Source organism: Vanellus vanellus, assembly GCF_965231255.1.
Source record: "Vanellus vanellus genome assembly, chromosome: 18".
NCBI classification, from domain to species: Eukaryota; Metazoa; Chordata; class Aves; order Charadriiformes; family Charadriidae; genus Vanellus; species Vanellus vanellus.
Window position 1 is genome coordinate 12,024,191 of NC_138923.1, and position 20,140 is coordinate 12,044,330.

Genomic DNA, 20,140 nt, shown 5'->3' on the forward strand with positions numbered 1-20,140 from the left:
CTTCCATCAAAGTTGTAATTGAATTCTGTTCTCATTCTAAGGGGCCAAGAGGTCTCCGGGAGTACTGTAATCAACAGCTGGGGTTTTTGTTTTTGTTGAATGGGGGAAAAATCAGTTATTGTTTAAAGTTTCTTTCAAGACAGCCTTTTCTGTTGTAAACTCAGAAAATATTTAAAGGCGGTTTCACCCTTTACGCAAGATAATTTTATTTTGCTGTGCTTGCGATAAATTATATTTCTTACAGGGTTTTTGTCTATAATAACCCAGAGCACGGTTTGTAGCTGCACCCATTATGAAGTGTTTTGCCCCTGATTACAAAACCAGTACAGGTATCGTACCTTGGAGTTGTTGTTACTACAGTGTTAAAAATTTTCTTCTTGCATTCCCTCTGTCCGCAGCAACTGAACCACCCCAATATAATTAAGTATTTGGATTCTTTTATTGAAGATAATGAACTTAACATTGTCCTGGAACTGGCTGACGCTGGTGATCTCTCTCAGATGATTAAGGTAAGGACGTGTCAGTTCGAGGTGCTACAATCGTTCAGGATTAGGCAGAGGCGCGGGGCGGTGGGGGTAAGCACGTCGGTGCTAGAAGCACTTTTATTCTCCCGTTGCGGTTTTGCACGCCCACAGGGTGCTGCCAGAGCCTAACCCAAAGTGTCTGGTGGCATTTTAAATACGCCAGGCCGTGCCTCTTGCTTCTGGGCGCTGCTTCGGAAGGCCGCAAGCCTCGCTACGGTTTGGTGGGACGCGTGTGGTATTCGCACGGTTGATTTATCCCGTCTGTGATTGATGGGGACATTTAATTATTGTTAGATTCACTATTCACGTAGCCTGTCTGCCACTCGGAAGACATTCAAGAAAGTGTATTGACTTTCTTTGCAATGGGGATTTGGGTTTGAGAAAATGTTTCAAGTACTTGTTCTCCTCTTATGTTGCTCTTAGGAATACTTGTATTGCTGCAAACCAGCTTTAGTTAAGCTGTTACCACCTGCTTTTATATTTTCTTTGACATGTTAATCTTTAGACATACATCCCTTGTGAGAACAGATGTGTTATATCATGTTTGTTAGCACTCTCAACCTTCTCTCCGTGTTTTACCTGTTTTTTTGCCATCATTATTCTGTAATTACCATAAATGAATGTTTGGAAAGTTCTTCTCCTCCTTGTTGTCACAGTTAAAATATCTTATTAACAGATTTGTTTTCTTTGCCAGCAGAGCCATGAGGCACTAGGCCAAAGGCTGTCAAACAAGTTATCCATTTAGTCCATAGTCGGTGGCTAAATTTACAGTATCCATGAAAATCTGCTCCATCTCACAGGAGGGTCTCCCCGGGCGAGCGAGCCGGGAGCAGGCAGTGGGCAGAGCCCCTCCTGGGGAGAGCCCCAAAATTCCAGACACAGCCTTGCTCCGCGGGAGCGATGGTCGGGTCTGAGCCGGGGGTGACCGAAGCCGCGCGCGTGAGCGGGTGCCATCGCCTCGCGCCGGAGCCGGGCACCGCCTGCAGCCGCCGCCGGCGGGGTCTGGGGCGCGCACCGAGGGCTGTGGAGACGGAGCTCGTCCTTCTGCGGGGGAGAGCGCCTGGGGAGGGGCGTCTTGCATGTTTTACCCTTTTCCCAGCAGATCCTGGGAAACTTGACGTTTATCTCAGGCTTTTTTGTAGTTGCGGTTAAAGGTGGGAGAAAAGGTGAGGACTGTGGGAGCAGGAGTTAAGGCTGTGATCGTCCTGGGGTGTTTTACTTGGGTTTTTCACTCTTACCTTACAAAAGGTTTTACCGACATAATTGTGAGATGTCATCATATAAAATCTAAAATATTTGTCGTTTTTTTTCATTTACAGCTTTTAGTTTAAAACATTCCCTAGTGATAAATATGTTCATTTATCTATCAAAGTTGGTTATTTAATTTTTTCAAATTACTTTTTATGTCATTATAAATGGGAGTTACATTTTCCAAAATATAATTTGTAGATTCTTAGGTTGATAACGTGAACAGCGCTGTAACTACCGTTCTTTCTGCCAGCGCTCCCCCGTCTGGGCTGTTTTCCCACGTGTTTATTGCAGGCACGAAGAAGATGCAGTAGGTTTTTTCAAGGTCATATAAATGATGCTTTTCCATTGGTGCAAATCTTGGAATTCCATTTTTTATTAATAGAGAAAAAAAAAAAAAACCAACACAAAAACAAAACAAAACCAAGAGGGAACAAGAGTCTCCTCCTAAATACAGCTTGAACCGCAGAAGCGGAGTTTGCCTGCCTGCCCCTCTGTCACCCCCGCACCCCACCCGTCCCGTGGGAATTTAAGCTTATGGTGAGGATTTTCGGTTTCGGCGAGGCGGTAGGAACAGCAGTAACAACACTCTGAAGGTGCGAGAGCGATAAAAACAGGGACTGTCTTTGTCACGCCCCTGGTGCCTGCATTATTTATGAGCTATGTAAAGCTGATGTAAGAGAGTGCTGCAGGATAACCCGCTGAGAGTTGGGACTTTCTTGTAAATGTCAGGCGAATCTTATTGGACATGACATTTAGAAAATTATCACTTGTGGTCTTGCATATCCACTCTTAAATACTTTAATGAGAATTAAATAATTTTATCGTGTATATAACACTTTATCCCTCACCCTCTGCAATTCCTCTGTGCTCTCTATCAAGTTTTGGTTTGAAACTGTTGCAATCTGTCAGATTTGCTGCCTGGGGAATTGCACGGTCGTGCCCCTTCACAGCTGATCTGCAAAAGGAAATTTGCCATTACTCGAGTCAAACACGAACCGGTAACAGCATTTCACATAAAATACAAAATGTGACAACGGACATCAGATGTCTGTACTGAGAGCAGAAAGCACACGATACAGAAGGGGGCAACAACCAGTTCCCTCCCTCCATTCTTGCTCTTGCATGCTGCTGATGGGAATTCTCAGGGGTGCGATGCAGAAGCAGCGCCGTTGTAGTGTGCTGGAAGGGTGTACGGCGCTTCAGAGTCGCTATCCCACGGCACCTTGTGTATCAAAGGATGGGGATAAATCTTAACCCTCTGGAAGCGTATTGTAAGTGTATTTTGTTAATGCTCTGGGTGGAGAGCTGGCTCGGTATCTAGCACAGGAAGGAGCGATGAGAAGTTAGGGACCAATAGCCTGAAGTAGTGTGATTTTGGGATGCCTGGGAGGAGGCTTTGCGCGTGATGCACGTGGCTGTTGTGCATTTCTGAAATGGAAAGAGTAGTTGAAGATAGATAAAGTTTAGCCTTCACCGACGTGTGCCACTCGTTATTTATTCCCGTAATAAGTTGCTCGGGAAGACGACCTTGGTATTCCAGAGAACCATCACCGTGCCGCACTCCTTCCTATCTTGTGCATTATGCTTACGACTATTTTATTTGAGAGCTATTAGCACCGAGAGCTCCATGGGCTCCAGACTGGGCTGCGCTTGGCGCTGCATAAATGCGCACAAAACGGTCTTTTTCCAGATCTGTGTCTCTTGATCTGTAGTGTCTTTCTGTCTCACTGGAGAGAATTCAGTTAATTTAGTATTCCTATTATGCATGAAATAGAACATATTATCCTACCCGATCACAGAGGAAACATGGGTACTGTACTGGTGCTCCGGCCAGCTTTTAAAAAGGGGAAGCCGATTAGCTTATTGTTGTTAATAGACTGTACAATAACCAATGTTTACAAGATATTTTTTTAATGATCTTTTGTTACTTAAGGCAAAATGTTTGAGACATTTGTTGTTTTGAGGCATTAAATATGTTTTGCAAGGTAATTAAGGAGATTAATGCTAATTATAATCGGTGTCCATTCAAAAATGTCAAACCTATTTAAGCGTATTTTTCATAATAGTTGTTAATTAGTGAACTGCACTGAAGTTTACATACAGAGAGAAGGAGTTAAAAGCTAATCAGAAGAAAAGTCGTGCTGCTGCAGATGTGGAAGAGTGAGCAACCTGCAGCTGACTAACATGAGTCCAGGAACGAGTCAAATATGTTCCTTTTTCACTGATCTTTTATTTATTTTCTCCCACAGTATTTTAAAAAGCAGAAACGGTTAATCCCGGAAAGGACGGTGTGGAAATATTTTGTGCAGTTATGCAGTGCAGTTGAACACATGCACTCCCGCAGGGTGATGCACAGAGGTAACATTAATTCAGTCTCTTTTCACTGAATAATAATATAATGTTCCAATTAGTAAGTGCCTACATTCAAAAACAATTATGCTGATGTTCAGCCAATGCATGTTTAGAGAGGCTGGAGCTTGCAAGATGGATTTCTCCTTCTGTCTCTTTGCCTCATTGTTAAAGGATTCAGTCCGAAGTGAGTGTGGTATTAGGAAGATGAGCTGCTTTGTATTCCAGACACTGATATTAAGTAGAAGTGTCAAACTTGCCATTAGAAGAGTGTCAGAAGTAAAACGCTGAGACTACTGGATACAGTGAACTCTAAGAAATAGTCTTCATTACATTAGCTGTGACCTTAGAGAGCTTAGAAGAGTTTTTGTCTTGCGAGCTTTTCTGAAATATTAATACAAATACGTCTCACGCTCTCGTAACCTGTTCTTCATTTTCATTAATTATTTTCGAATCTCTTTTCTTAGAACTCTTCGTAACTTTGAGCTCTGTCCAAAAATTATGTGGCTTCTTTCAGTGTAAATGAAATGTTTTGTGAAGGACTTGACCCGGGAAATGCAAATATCCCCAAAGGCACCAGAACCGCTCTCTGCTGCCGTTAGTTCCTTTATCCTTTGAAGTAGTGAATTCTTCACTATGTATTTGGTTTTTTTCAGCAATGTGATATCATTTTTGCTCCTCCACACATCCCCCGATGCAGTTTTTCAGTTGTACCCCAATTAGGTCTGTCACCGGTGGCTGAAATTCGGAGCCTGGCACGTTTAGGCTGCTTTAGCGTGAGGGAGGCGCCTCGCTAACGGCCCTGAGGTGGCTGCCTGGGAGACTGCGGCTCCAGTAATTTCTACACACCACGAGCAAACTGGGCTGTATAGAGCCCAGAATTTATGTATATGCGGGACAATAATTTGCCCTTGGTGTGAGGGGACCATGGCGGGCAGAACAGTTTCCTGCAGAAAGCAATCCTTTCGGAAGAGCAGCAGACTTATTTCTTTGATTTCCGGCAGCTGAAGAGGTTGCCTCTATTCTGTTGTGCTGTTTCCTACATTTTCCCTCATCGGTATTTCTCGTGTGCTGGGCAGCGTACTCTGATTTTTGTGTGTGTGCAGAGCTTGAAGTCTTGGAAGATGCAGCCTATCAAAGCTATAAAGAAACACGGTGCTCCTGGAACCTCTTTTGTACAGAGAGCGCTCCGGGCTATGTTTCTATCGCAGTATTAGAACCAAATACCCTTTCGTGGCTTTGACCTTTTACCTTTTTCTACTTGCAGACATAAAACCAGCCAACGTGTTTATAACAGCCACAGGGGTGGTGAAGCTGGGAGATCTTGGATTAGGCCGGTTTTTCAGTTCTAAAACCACTGCAGCACATTCCTTAGGTAAGACGGTACTTGTACAGCTGTCAGCCGTGGTCTTCAAAAGGAGTGGGTCTGTCCTCTTGCTGCGGCAGAGGCTCGGTTCCGTGGACGCATGCTATGTTTTCTATGACGTGTCTTTTAAACACTCTTCATATGAAATTAACAGGTATTTTTTGTTTTAAGACTACACTTGATATCTTTTCTGCAAGGTCCGGCCTGGTAAGTGCATGATTTATAGCAAACGTAACAAATGCAACTTTTCCCCTCTAAATGGCTTATTTGCCCGCACTCTGCTAGCTGGAATTAAATGTCACTCCACCACCGTTTCTAGCGGCTGCTGGTCAGCAGCCTTACCCCGAACAGGGGTTGTGACCGCCGTCTGAGGCGAGGGAAGTGTTAAAAAGCCCTCACGGTTCATCTATCCCAAAAAGGGACATCACTTGAAACTCAGCTTAGGCTTTTGAGGTCCACGTTTTCATATCTCAGGGTTGTTTTCCTGCTCTTCTCTTGGTGCAGCTAATTGTTCTTGCCAAAGCGTAGTACCTTGCTTTTATTCTTACGGAATTGTACCCTGTTTCCAGAGTCTCCTACTTGCGGTCACTCTGAACTTTTATTCTGTACTGTGCTGTGCTTTGGTTTATCCCAACTCCGTGTTACCCACAAAGGCAGTAGTGTCACCACAGTCCCCCCCGTGTTAATGCGTGTGTTGAACACAACTAGAGCCAGTGGCTGTCTTGCAGGACTTCTCTTGAAGTAGCCTCCTGCTTTGACAGCGAGCTGCTTTTCAGACCAATTTTGCATCCATTAAGTAGTTTCATTTAGACAGATTTAAGAGTTTGCTGAGAAGTAAAGTTATATAAGTGTTTGGTAAAACATTGAAGTTGTAATACGTCTGTTACTTCCGCTTCCCTCCCTCTGAAGCCTCTTACCTTAGCGTGGAGAAAAATTGTATCATTTGGCGTGATGTTTTGTGGACCAGTCATAATGATGATGATTTGTTTCTTGCTCTTTTCTCTGTTTTACAAGTAGCATGATGATACCTCCAGCATTTTTCTGGGAATTGAAATTAAGTTGGCTGGTTTAGAGCATCTGGGTTCCTCTCTCCCTCATTTTTACCGTTAGCATTAATTAAAAAGTAAATACAGTTCATTCTTTAAGTATCACAGTATAAAGTATTTCATAATTGTGTCTGTAACCTCCTGAGAGATGGTGATTTTCTGTTTTTATTAATGGGTCTCAATTTTTTGAGTCACAGAGGAACTTCTGTATTACAGTAGTGAAGGAACTTTGGTTTTTAGCGCAGTATTTAAGCTCTTTTACATTTAGCTCTCAGAGCTGATTTTGGAACACACAATGTTTGTTTCATTATTTGTCTTCGTGCGGTTTCCTCCACTGAATGTGACTCTTGCTGCATTGTTTCTTACATGTGTACAAACTTAATATATAGTTCTCGCCAACAGCACTGGGGCTTCTCAGTGCACAAGAAAGGAAGATATATGCCTTATTTTGTATGTGCTTAGAAAAAAAATGATGCATTTCTACAGTTTACTTTCATAAAATATTAGGAGATTTCCCTTTGCATCAAAAGCTATCCTAGGTTATATACACACTCTACTTAATAGATTAAAATAAATCCTCTTCACAGAAAGTTACAATCGCATCATTGGAACAGGAAAAAATATGATCATGTCTAATTATATGATCTTATCTAGTTTGACTGCTGCACTTATTATATTAATAAGAGTAAATTGGGGCTTGGAAACTGGCTGCACATGTAAGCCAAGCCTGTGACCTTTACCAGGGTTGCTCTCTCTTAATTGAGAAAGCTCATGTAGGAAGAGTTAAGCCTCTTCTGCATGAACCTTGCTCTTCCTCAAATCAACAGCATCCTGGAAACGGGTGAATAAGATGCAAAACGCTCCAGGAGTAGCAGTGAGGGATACCAGAGACAGTGCGTTGTGTCGTGGGAGGAATGGGCACACCACCACTCCCAGGGGTTCTTGTATCCAAGTAAAAAGAACATTTTTACAATCAAAAAATGCACAGACTTGAAGCTTGCTTTTTCTTTTTTTTTTTTTGGTAATTTGCCAGACGTATAGGTTTTGTAGCAGCAGGAATTCTACTGATCTTGGATTTGGTTTAATTAAGACATTTGTTTAAGTAGCCTTGAGTGATGAACACCCTGCAAACGGGAGCGTGGTACCCAGGCTGCGGTGCCGGGCACTTCCCGTAGTCGCGTTGCCCCGGCAACCGCCCTGAACCCTCATTTCTCTGGCTGCTGACCCATGAATTGAACGCGCAGCTTATGCAAATATATTCATCTGATTTTTTTTTTTTCTTTCTTTGTATTTACTAGCATCAGACTGGCATAAAAGGGCATTAGGCAGTACCATGACCCGCCTGACAGGTATACCACCGGGCTGCGGCAGCGCGGCCGCTGCCGTGTCAGGAATGGGAGCCGTAATTAGAGCAAGGAACAGAATGAACGTCAGCCGAATTACCAGGCAGCAGATCATATTTGTCAGGAAGGATTGCATACATAAAAATTAAGTGACAGTACATGCCGGGGTAATGAAAGAAAAATGAAAGATTTGCCCATACACAGCTCGCGAGATGCAGGCGAGCGCCTGGCTCGGAGCAGCGGCGGAGCATCGCCGGGGCAGCGGCGACCGTGAGGCAGGGAAAGCCCCGGCCCCTGGAGAACCTCCGTGGGCAGACCTGCGAGAGGGGAACCGTGGGCACCTCCTGTCTCACTAAGTAGCAGGGCTGTGTTGGGAAAGGCAGCGGTATTGCGGGATGGGCGAGAAACCCCGGGAACTAGCCGCGGGCTGGAGGGTGAATCCCCCAGGTGGCACCTCGCCTGCTGCTTTCCCATCTCCCTGCACGGCTTGTGAGAGGACTTCTCTGTCGGGGAGAGCTCTTTGTGCCCTTCCAGGAGCTTGAAGCTTTTCCAGAAAACTCCCCTGGTTTACAGGTAATGAGTGCAGCTAAGGTGAAATGTACTACCACTTATTACGACCTGGTGGCCCACCGCCTTCCTGCCCTGATGGGAGCTCCCCTGTAGCAGAAGCTTCAGGATTTAGTTTAATGGAGATGGAGTCACATATCGCAGAAACTTCATTTTATTGGGGGGCATAGAAGGGAACGGCCGTGCAATTCAGCATGAAGTGAGGAAATATTATTTTTAATTTTTTTTACTATTTTATTGAAAAACTTTTACAGCCTTTTCTTTTGTAGTTTATAATGTGGGCATTTTACTACATTCAGAGTCTTCCCCCCCCCTTCTTTCTTTCGTTTGTGCGGTTATTTTTTTCCCTGGCGGAGCTGTATGATACCTGTTTGACAGGCTGTCTCACTGCACAAAATGACTGTACTTAACCCAGGGCTTTGCACGCAGTAATAATGAAGTGACATCTGGATGCTGGAGTTCGGGTGTGTGACACTGCGCAGTTTGGGTTGATTTTATAGTACTGGTGTGTGATGTGCTTCCAGGTGTCGCCTCTCTCATTCACATTTAATAGGCGCTAGGAGTATTTTAATTGTCTGGTTTTAACGTTTGATTGTGTCCATTATTTATTTTGTTGATCTCTGACGTGGACATCCAGAGGATTATCTTGTCAGTTAAGACTATTCTAATATGCTTCTTAGAAAATTTAAGTCATTAGCTTTTAGATTAGATTTAGATCTTTTTTAGATTTTGTTTTACTAGGAGCTGTAATAAATATAGAGAATTTCCGTTAATATTAAAATGGATAATTTTATTGTGAAATGGTATAATGCCCATTTTTAGCCAAATAAATTTTACATTATCCAAAGCTTCTGATTGGCTTTACATTTTGAAGAAAAAAGAGAAAAGAAAAGAAGAAAAGAAAAACCATCCAAAACCAAAAAACAATTTTACACAGAACAGTCTTGTTCTGGAGCAGATGATTTAGTATTTATTCTTGGACAAGAATAAACTTGGAGCAGATTTTCCTTTTGGGGGATGCATGTAAGTCATCAAAGCTTCCCAGTTTAGAACATGCAAATAGCCGCGGACTGGAGTACGTGGGGTGTGACACGTCCCTTCTGGTTTCGTGTTGGGTATGAGGGTGAACAGGGAGGAACTGCAGTCACGAGAAGAGCTCTCTTATAAATGGACTATTTGTCTTTTCTTTTTCTTTTTCCTTTTGCTTGTCAAGCCAGTTTGCCATCTGAAACAAAATCACAGTCCTTCCAGGGGCCGGCAAGCAGTGCTTGTTAAGAAAAAATGGACACAAGAAATCCGCTTAAAATTTCAGCAGCCAATATTCTGTGCGTTTTGAGAAATTTTGGCCTTTTGGTCTGTGCCTGTAGTATACAGTATTTGTGCAAGAAGAGGAAGAGATTGCTGCACAATTGCTGCAGGTATATTGTACTCCAACATGTGAAAAAAACACAAAAAAACCCCACCGAACAAAAAATCTACAAAAGCTTTGGTACGGTTGTGTGTGTAATTAAATACTAATAAGAAAAAAACAGAGAGCTTAGAGCAACAGGTCTTGCAGAAACAGCTGTGATATTGTGTACAAAATATCTATTCTTTTTTGTAAGAAAAGTAATTTAATATTTTTCTTTTTTTTTTTTTTCTTTTTCCCCACCTTGAAACAATTACTAGAGGTACCTCACGCTGAGATTTGAAGGAATTTAAAATATATTTTAGTGCCTTTGACCCCTGTTTCACTTTAGCAAATTCCCAAAAGTTGAGCTAATTCCCAGATTCTCCTTCTGGGAAAAGACCTCAGCCTTCTTGTTGGAAATATCCCCCAAGTAACGCCAACGTTTAGCAACAGATACCGATGAACTATGACTATTTTTAAATAATGCTTTAATTTTTTCTTGGTAACTTACAAGCACATCTGGAGAGATGAGACAGGTGAGAGTTGTGGATTTTCATTTTCAAGTAGAATTGCTTCCCTGTGCTTGTACCACCGGATATTATTAAAACATACTAAAATATTTTTCTCAACTGCATGTATTTTCACGGAATATGTAATAGTGTGTCTTACACGTTAAAGCTAAGCTAATTGTTCTGGAGATACTTTATTATTATTTTAAAAACTGGGTGTGTTTTTGTTACCCATGGGTGGCATCTCAGGTTTTTGAGCATAGTTCTTTGCCTTTTTCATTTGTAATGAGCATGTTTCAAAAATCACAAGTATTTCAAAACATGGCAAAGTTTGTTTTGACAGGAGTGGAACATCTCTAGAACGAAGGAATGCTTTAATCAGTATCACCCCTTTGAGGCCTGCGTTGCGCTCTGATATCTCTTGGTTTGAAACTGGGAATACTCTGTAAAGATACAATAAAGGTCAGAATTTGTTAGGTTCTTTCATATTCAGAACTCTGTTCCCTGCTGTGAGAAAGCCAAGTGATAGATTCAGAACCACCGTTCAGCTCGGTGTTAAAGATTAGCTGGAAGGCGTTGGTGAAGGCGGAACAATAAAAGCTTTCCTTGTGGCTTGTGCTGCTTGTACTTTGCAGCCAAATATGGCTCTGGAGTTTGATTAATTTCAAGAGATGCTTGGGTTTTGTAGCATTTAAAAAACCCCAATGTACAGAGCCTATGAAAATATTTGGAAATATTCTGCACTGATTTCGGTCCGACGACAATCTGCCTCAAGCTGCGGGAGAACGCTGCTGCAGGAGATGCGTCTGTGGTGCATTGAACTCAGTGGATGAGACTCTTGATAGAGCCTCCTAAAAATAGGAATCGGATTTTCTCCTGTTTCTGCCTATGTGCAGCGAAGGATGAGCTTCACAGGAAGCACTGGGCGCGGGCTGAACTGTATTTGCCCAGGGAGAAGCTCCGTATAGAAAATACCGATCCCGTGTGTGACCGTACAGATAACCCGGCCACTGTGACTTTCGCAACAACGAAACTCCTCTGCTTCAAGCTGGAAAACGTTTTTAAATCGAGTGAGCGTGATCTTGCAGTGTAGCGAAAGACTTGCTGAGCTCAGAAGCGGTGTAGCTCTTCACCCGGGTGTTTGCGTGGCAGAGGTGGGAGTTCCGCGCGGAGTGCCCCTGCGCGCTGCTTGCAGGGCTTGGGCAGATGGGGGTTTTCATTCGAACTTGGTATGAGAGGAAGGGAATTCGAATTTTATTTCTGGAATGACTTTGCTGCCTTTGCCTGTGTGTTTTCCTGGTGAAACAAGAGACTCTGCTCTTAATCTAAATCGGAATAATTGGCATTTCCCTAAGTGGGGTGTTGCAGATATCCCAGAGCTGTTCCGGGCCGCGTTGGAGCTGTGCACACAGACAGCTCAGGAGAGAACAGGAAGAAGTGTTCTGGGATCGCTGAAGGAGGCTGAGATCGGAGTGAAGTGCTTCAACTTTCAGGAACAGAATGGGAAGATGCTTACTTAGTAATAATCTTCTCTACCTTTTTGCGACCTTTACAACTTTAAAGGCATTACTCCACCAGCTGGTGATTAATATTGAATCTGAACAATATTTTGTATTTCCAGCAGGGCAGATGCCAGTGAAAGTTTCTGATTAATAGTCTCCGATTAGACTATTCTTGTCAAATTGACTAATGTAATGCAGTGGTGAGCACTGGCTGATTGCACTGGAAGCCTTGTGCGATTTTCTGGAAGATGCTCATTACGGGAGATTCCCACGTAATGTTGGACAGCCCGTAAAGAGAATTGGGCTTGTCAGTCTTTTATCATGACAGTTATTTAAAAATTAATGCATCAGTTTTGAAACGCAGAGACCTGCTTGTTCGTACATTTGCTGACAACACTACAGTAACGATAGGTAAACGCGCCAGGTAGACTTCAGCAAATCAGCTCAGGCGTGGACTGCTCCACAGAGCCATTAATATAATGGAACAGACTAATGCGCAGAAAATCAAATGCGGACTATAACGCGCTCATCCGTACTATAAACCCTGTCATTCTGCTTTGATCGGAGGTCTTTTAAGGCATTATCTGAAACGACAATTTTAGCCTACCCGGCAGACCCCTGCTAGTGTGGAAGGCAAGGCCATAACTTTAGAGCCCACACGTTGTTATTTGCTGCGAGCTTGGCACGCGGTGACCCGGAATAACTGATCGCGAGAACAGCGACGGCTGGAGGCTGCCCCTGGCACCAGCACGCTGAGGCACGACGACTTTGGGGGGCAAGAGTGGGAACGATCCCGGTGTTCCCTCCTGGCAGCTGGGTGCCGCTGGCCGCCCGTGCTCCGCGCCTGCGCTCGCTGGCGGCGAAGGGCCGGCAGCACCTCTGCTGCTGCAGCTGCTCCGCGCGCTCCGGCAGACGGGAGACGGCCGGCGGCACTGAGGAGTTGAAGGTGGGGAAGTGTCTTACGCACTGGTGCTCAGTGGGGACTTCCGAACCGTCTTCGAGAGAACTTCACATAATGACTCACCCTTTCTTCTGCAGCTGCATATTTTTAAGCAGGAAAATGAATCGGTGCTATTCCAACCAAGTCAGTTCTTGTACAGAAATCTGGCAGGCGGGTGGGAGTGACTTGTGGAGCGCTGTGCTGGCCATTGCGCGCATCCTGCACGCACACGGGAGAGGTCCATGGAAAGCCTTGTTGGGTTCCTTGAGTCCTGTTCTGCTCTTGGTGTTCTGTGAAGTTACTCCGTACAGCCTGTTAAAAATGATTAACTCTTAGCAGAACTCTGGCCTCATCCGTACCTAGAGGCCTTTCCCTGGCAGTTCAGACCAGCCGGATCTGGGACAGTGGGTTTGGCATCCTCCTAGGCTGGGTGTGATATTGCTGAGGGGGGAAATAGAATAATATCCGTCCGTTATTTTCCCGGTGTTGTAGTTGGTACAGAATTTGCAAAAAATGTGATTTCTCATTAGGGTACTCTTCACATTGAAAGTGAAGTAATTTCTTATTCGAATGGCCTGCAAGCGCAAGCTGAGTTTATCATATAGGGCAGCTGATTACTGCAAGTCCTGGGGGACCAAATAATTGAGCCAGTCAGGGCAGCGGTCCCCTTTCTTGGTTGCTTGCTCTGACTTGGGAAGTAGAGTTTTGTATGTGTATTCCTGTAGCGGTTTATGTTTTACACCGATGCCATAAGACTAATTTCACATTATATGCTACATTTCTGAATAGCTCTCGGTAAAAATTGTTGAGGCTCAGTAGACTCAAGGTTTGGGCATATAAATGTGTGACGATGCAGAATAAAGATGGAAGGTGTTGGTTTGGGGGGAGGGGGTTGTGGTGTTGGTTTGAGGTAAGCTGCCTGGTTTTCACCCCAGAGAAAGAAACTGCCTTGCGTGTTTAAGGTGGAGTAGCTGGTGCAACACGATCCCAGTTTACCCTGCAGAAAACTTAAACCTTCAGAGTGCGGATACGGTAGAGACTTTAGTAATGGGTAAACTGGGAGGATCTGGTGCATACGGCATCCATACCTCCAGCCAGACCTACCTAAGGGGGGGTGTTGGGGTGCTTTGGAGTGCATCGGGTAATTGCATGCTAGCGTCGGCAGCGCTAATTTCAAATCAGTGCTCAACCTAAGAGAAGATTTTTGTATTTCTCCGATTCCCAGCTTCCGTCAGGATGCTGGTGTACTGAGAAGGAGTGCTGTCCGCCTCCTCACGTGCTGTCTCACGTCCAACCGTCCCTCTCTGTCTGTCTTGGTGTACAGATACATGTTGGGAATTCTTTGGGGCTGTAAACATCTTTGTCGCGTGAGGCCTGGCGTACACTTAGCACGGTGTGGTCTAAGCCAGAGGGACCCCAAAGTGATTTTGCTCAGGTACTGCACTGACGGCAGCAGCTTTGTGCTGGGTCAGCTCTGCACTCGGCGGGGGTTGATTTTTGCTTTTCGGTAAGCTACCGCTTTCTGCCCCAGACCTCACTCGTTTCCTACAGCGCGCAAACCCCTCTGTAGGAACGCTGGGGGAAGGTGGTGGCTCTTCTTCCCCCACCTCCAACACCATCCGTCATCTGCTTATTAGTGTTCCAGCTGGCGGCAGTCAGCATTTCAAATGGAGAAATTGTAAACTGAATGTTACAGGCAAATTAAACATTTGCCATCTTGTGAGGAAAGGTCCTTAATTAGGAGAAGGATACACTGGAATGCCAAAAGCAAAAAAAAAAAAAAAAAAAAAACCCAACCAAAAACTGACAGGGGATGGGCAAGCAGGGGAAGTGGGAGAAAAGAGAGCATATAAAGTCCTTGGATGTTTTAATAAATGATGTATCTGAGGATTATTTGATGTAGTTGAGACTGCCAGGATGTCTTGTATTTTCAGTACCACAACTGAAACTTATTTAGGATTTAAAAAAGAACCTTTTTGAGGTAAGGAATTTATTAATAATTTCCTGTAACTTCTGTCCAAAATGCTGGAGTAAATTTCTTTTGATAGAATACAGACTTCTGGAAGTACATAGAAATCCCGCAGCTTCTGACGTGACTGCAAGTTGGAGCAGTGTTTTAAAGTTCGGAATGATTATCTTGGTTCTTTCAGAAAGTTTTTGAACAGCTGTCTGACGCTGGGCTTGTTACTTCCGTTTCTCTGCTGCCGTCGGTGGTCTTCTGAACTCTTGAAAAGGGTCCCCCATCATTTCTGCAGCCGCTCTGCCGTGCCGCTCGTGCGGCGCCTGTCAGGGGAGCGCTCAGTTCATCCGCTGTCACGGGGTTCTTGTCATGAACGTACTCTGCTAAAACATCTGACTTGCAGTTTCAGTGCCATTGAGTGAACCAAAGGAGGGCGATCCTTTACGATTGCTGTGTCCGTCCGTGACGCTCTGAAGGTACTTGGAAGGCTGGAAGGGGAAGAAAACGTTCTCAAATCTCAAAAATACAGAAGATATTTTCAGTAATGTTCACTGGTCCTCTAGCTCTGTATGTGATGACACATTTGGTTCTTTGCCTTCGAAACAGTGATTTGTTTCCAAATTTTTGTGCCAATCTTTTCTAATTAGCTATTCATGCTAAACCTAATCCTTTAACGAAGTCAAACTTCTCTATAATACAGGTTGCACAGTCGCTTTTTAAGTCGATAACTCCTCGTTTGTTTGTTTGTTTATTTTTTACAGTGGGAACGCCATACTATATGTCCCCAGAAAGAATACATGAAAACGGCTATAACTTTAAATCTGATATCTGGTCTTTGGGCTGTTTATTGTATGAGGCAAGTATCTTCTACCTTTTTTTTCCCAGGTTTGTCTTAACCACACAGTATACGGTACAGGAATTGAGTAGGTCAGTCTTACTTTAGCTTAATTGTTGAGAAACCTTGCGAAAAGTTAACTCTTTTTGTGCTCATCACGTGCTTTTTGAGCACGAACAACAAAGGGGTTGTGCCATGCGGCGCAGTACTCACGCAAAGTTAATTTAGTAGGTCAGAGTAGATGTTGAGGACGTAAACATAAACAAGCGAGCTTCTGCAGGCATCCTTCCTGCTGGGAGCAGAGCTGCTATTAGAGCAGCATAGTCGTAGCTTCTCCTGAATACTGCATTTGTTTTAAAAATAGCAAATTCATTTGAATGTAAACTACTGGTTTGTTAAATTGAATCCTGACCAATTGGAATATTTTAATTTTGGGGGCTTTCCATATAGAAAAATAGCGGGTTTATGTAATGTGAAATCAGTTTCTCTAACTTTACTAGACTAAAGCTGGATTTGTTTCTATTTGTACCTTGTCTTCTAGCCAAATGCACAGATACAACGCAGTCACACTTTGTGTGCACTACACACTTAGTGTGCAACTTTTCCTTGAAAGCTATTATGTGTATTTTGACAATAAGTGCGATGATTTTATAACAGTACTTTGAGTTTTGTGATTTCATTTTTACCAGGGATCAAAGGGTATTGAACGGTCTTGTACTCATTTGTAATCTAATCTTAATCTTTTTTAGATGTATGCATCTTTGCATTCAAGTGAAAGTGCATGTCAACATTTAGAAAGCTTTTATCCCAGCCCAGAGAATTCAAAATCCCTGGGATATTTAGTAAGAAGAATATTGCTCACATCCTCTTTGGATAATAAATTACGTAAACTGATGACGTTTTGCTTCTCACTACAACTTCTCGTAACCGCATGGAATTAGAGAACGAACAGAAATGTAGTTTATTTTGTGAGCACATCAGATGTGAAAACTACTACAGTTAAGCGTGTACTTTGGCTGGTCGATTAAACAAACCTTTTAGGGCAAGATGGTACAAAAGTAAATTTTCCCATAACGTTGGTCTTCCCAGGAGGAGTTCAGTGCTTGTGACTGTCACGTACTCCGAGGAAGAACACTCGGAGAACACAACTAAAAGCTCGTTGCGCGCGGTAACCCGCTGTCCTTGGTGTGTTACCCAGCCCCGAGTCTCACAGTTCCATAGGTGCCGATTTACTGTTGGCACAGTGTGAAAGTGCTGTGTGGGGTGTGCAGCTTCCGTGAGAGACTGGTGCTGGGAACGCAGGGAAATAAATCGCTATCATCCTGCGGAAGGGTCTGAGGCAGTCCTGGGGGCTCGACTCCATCAGCCCTTCGCTTCCCACGTGTAGGGCAGCAGCACAGCTGGCCCAGGTAGGGTTATGGACTTGAGTGTGGTCCAAAAGATGCTCTTGGGGAGAAAAAAACCTCACGACTGTCCATTCTTTTTATACTCCGACCAGTGTCCATGGAAAGACTGTATCTCCACAGTGCTTCGGACAGCGGGCGCACGCCGGCCGACTGCCCTGTGCGCTTGGCGTGGCGCGGAGTTTCGTTAAGGAGATTTATCTGGGTGTCTGGCGTAAATGCCCCATAAGTCCGCACGAGCAGTGTCGGGTCCCAGCGTTGGCCTTCCCAGGATCGGAGCAAATAGCCATGGTCTGCTGAAGGGAAGGTCCGCTTTGGGGGAGACTCTGGAACCCGACATGGTTGTATTACTGGTGTATTGTTAACGTTCCATGGGATAGGAGGGAGAGGAAGAGTGTAAGACACTCTACGAAGTACTTGATCAAAAATATTTGGAAAAGTGTGAGCTTAAATTGAGCGGCTTTGTGCCTATCCTCAAATTGTTGTTACCTCTAGTGAAAGAATTGAAGAGGCTTTTAATAATTCCCAAAGCAGCAGCGACATACCATTAAAAAGCTGGTATTTTTTTATGAAGGATGGTTTTGCTTGTGATGCTTCTAATGAGATACTGAACACCGCAATAATGCAGCGTAGCTGTGTGTATCTGGGTCTGCTGGTGGTGTTTGAAAAGGAGTTTGGAGACTCTTCTGTGGGAACAGGGAGGTTGAAGCCTGAGCTCCCAGTGGTTCATTGTGCTGAACAATGCCAGGCACGCTTCCCAGAGAGGAATTCTCAGTTTAAGGCGTTGCTGAGTTGAGGACGTTGGCCCTGCCAGGGCGTGTTGGACGCGCCAAGTCTGCCAATACCAGTCACAGCCGCCCAGGTTGGACACCGCTACTGGTTTGCCGCTGCGGTGTACAGCAGCTCCCTCGGGCTGCTCTGAATCGTTTCTGAGGCTGAGCTCTGCTGGAGATGGGATTCCAGATTTATGCAGAGAGAAATATTTAGCGTTGTGCTAAGATATGTTTTTGTTGCAGGCAATATGGTCCCCTTATGGCACAGTAGTCTTGGTACTCCTTATATTTCAAGAAGCTGACTTAATTGCGCACTAAACATAATTCTCTGGTAGGAGTAGCAGTACTATAGTAACATGTGAAAGATTTGGCACGTGAAGCGTTTTTAAATTTACTTCCTACGTAGGTAAGCCTTAACTTTGTGAAGAGGAGCTGTGAGATCTTGCGAATTCCAAGGAGGACCGGACAGTTACCAATTTTGTGTTCAGCAGATAAACAGCTACTTGACTTTTTGAACTTTCTACAGTTTGGAAAATTAAAAATCAAATTCATATGTCTTTGAAGGAGCTGTATTTTATCTTCACTAATTTCTTGTAACGAGACTGTTTTTCCATTTGGCTTAAAAGTAAGGAAGCGATGTTTGTTTGGTTATGAGTCACTTCTGATATTTCTCCAGATAGATTGTGTAGATAAGCCGCGGAGAGATTTAATGTACAAATTGCCTTCAGAGACACGCGTGTCCACTGGAATCCACTTAGGGAACATTGAGGGGTTTGGGATGTGATGCCACATAGCACCACTTAACTTTGACATTGATAATCGTACAGTGATTTTTATTAAGTCTTATCAATATAGTAGTAAGTGTCTTCATCCCTCACTTCCTGTAGATATCTGTCAGCAAAATGACTTGGAGGGGACAGAAATAAGTTGTTAATTCCCAGAATATAGCTACAAGCAACGACTTCAGCAGTTCTGGCAAGACGATCAATTTAAGCACTAACAGTGGTTCCTATATATATATTTTTTAACCAGTCATACTGCATGGTGGTCATTTTAAATGGAGATCTAGCTGTCCTGGGGTAATTGCTCTAATCAAAATGTCAGGAGCAGACCCCATCGTGGCATCACAGACTGTGGTTCGGGAGGTACTCGGAGCGCCTGTGGTCACGACGCCCGCAGACCTGACTGCTCTGCTCAGGACGCGTGTGCTGTCCCTTTCCACTTTAATTCCCTGCAGTTACCACCCCAAAACCCCACGGTGTTTCTTTTTCATTCCTTCTCTTTCGCACATGACTGCTTGGAAAGACTTGGAAAGAAAAGTTAATGGGAATTGAAAAATCCCTTTCAGCCTTACTGGCGTTATTGATGTTTGTATTGAAATCTCGGAGACCTTGTTTAACCTTTGATTGCCTTCGGTGCCTTCCCTAATGCGCCCATTAGTGGTTTTCTTGGAACAGTCTGGCGCGCTGGGCTCTCCAGTTTTGTTTTAACTGATTGAGAGCAGTTTGCTATCAATCTCTAATTGGAGATTATGGTCTCTAATTGGAGTCTGTAATTTTTTTCCCCACTGATTTGCCTCTTACTGTTATGACAGTAATGAAGTTACAGTGATACAACTTCAGCTTTTCCCGTCAGAGCCTCCCGCCAGGCCGGGAGCAGGGGGCTCGCGGGGCTCCCCCCGCCCGCGGGGCTCCCTTCACCAGCCCGTCGGGCGACTCCTCAGCCGCGGGCCCGTGGGGCGGCATTGCTGCCGGGGACGTGGTGAAGCCCCAGAGAGGCACGAGCGTGCCCGGTCCCCAGGTCCCCAGCCTCTGCCTCCTGCAGCTGCTGAAGGCGTAACCCCTCCTCTCGCTCAGCCCGAGCGGGGCACAGCCGATGTCGCCAGCACAGCGGATACCGCAAGCTGCGTTACACGAAGCGTTACAGAGGGAAAACTCAACGAGCCTGGAATTGTCTGAGGTGTTTGGGAGCCGTGTACTCGGTTCATTGTGTCCTCCAGTGCAGTTTGGGTACCTGTATTGCCATTTCTGAGCCTCTGGATATCTGATAAATATGTCTGGAAGAGCTTCCTGAAAAACATTTCAGTCTGGTGGTACCTAAGGAGATGAGATACATTCTGGCCCAATCTCCGAGGTTATCTTATTACTTCTCGTGTCGGCTCAGGACTCGCTGCAGAGGGTTTCTTACCTCGTGCGCGAGGTGACGCCTGCGGCTGAGGCGTTTGCGCTGATTTCACGGTGACCAGTGTGTCTGGCACATAAGCAGGGGAGAAGCGTCACCACTTTTAAATAACTTAAAAGATAGGCTTGTGATTTAAGCCAAGGCTGGTTTACCTCGATGTGTCCTGCATTGCTTAACGCTTGGATGGGTGTTAATGGCAAT

The 20,140-nt window shown here is 44.5% G+C and overlaps 1 protein-coding gene across 2 annotated transcripts in view; it reads left to right on the plus strand.

The window, feature by feature from the left end:
- The window catches only part of NEK6 (NIMA related kinase 6), a 56,334-nt gene that overhangs the window by 29,549 nt on the left and 6,645 nt on the right, over window positions 1-20,140 (plus strand). For both annotated transcript variants that reach the window (XM_082492760.1, XM_082492761.1), the window contains 4 exons: window positions 399-509; window positions 4,025-4,133; window positions 5,392-5,499; window positions 15,509-15,603. In XM_082492760.1, coding sequence (XP_082348886.1) covers window positions 399-509; window positions 4,025-4,133; window positions 5,392-5,499; window positions 15,509-15,603 — 423 coding nt within the window. The remainder of the gene's footprint in view (window positions 1-398; window positions 510-4,024; window positions 4,134-5,391; window positions 5,500-15,508; window positions 15,604-20,140) is intronic.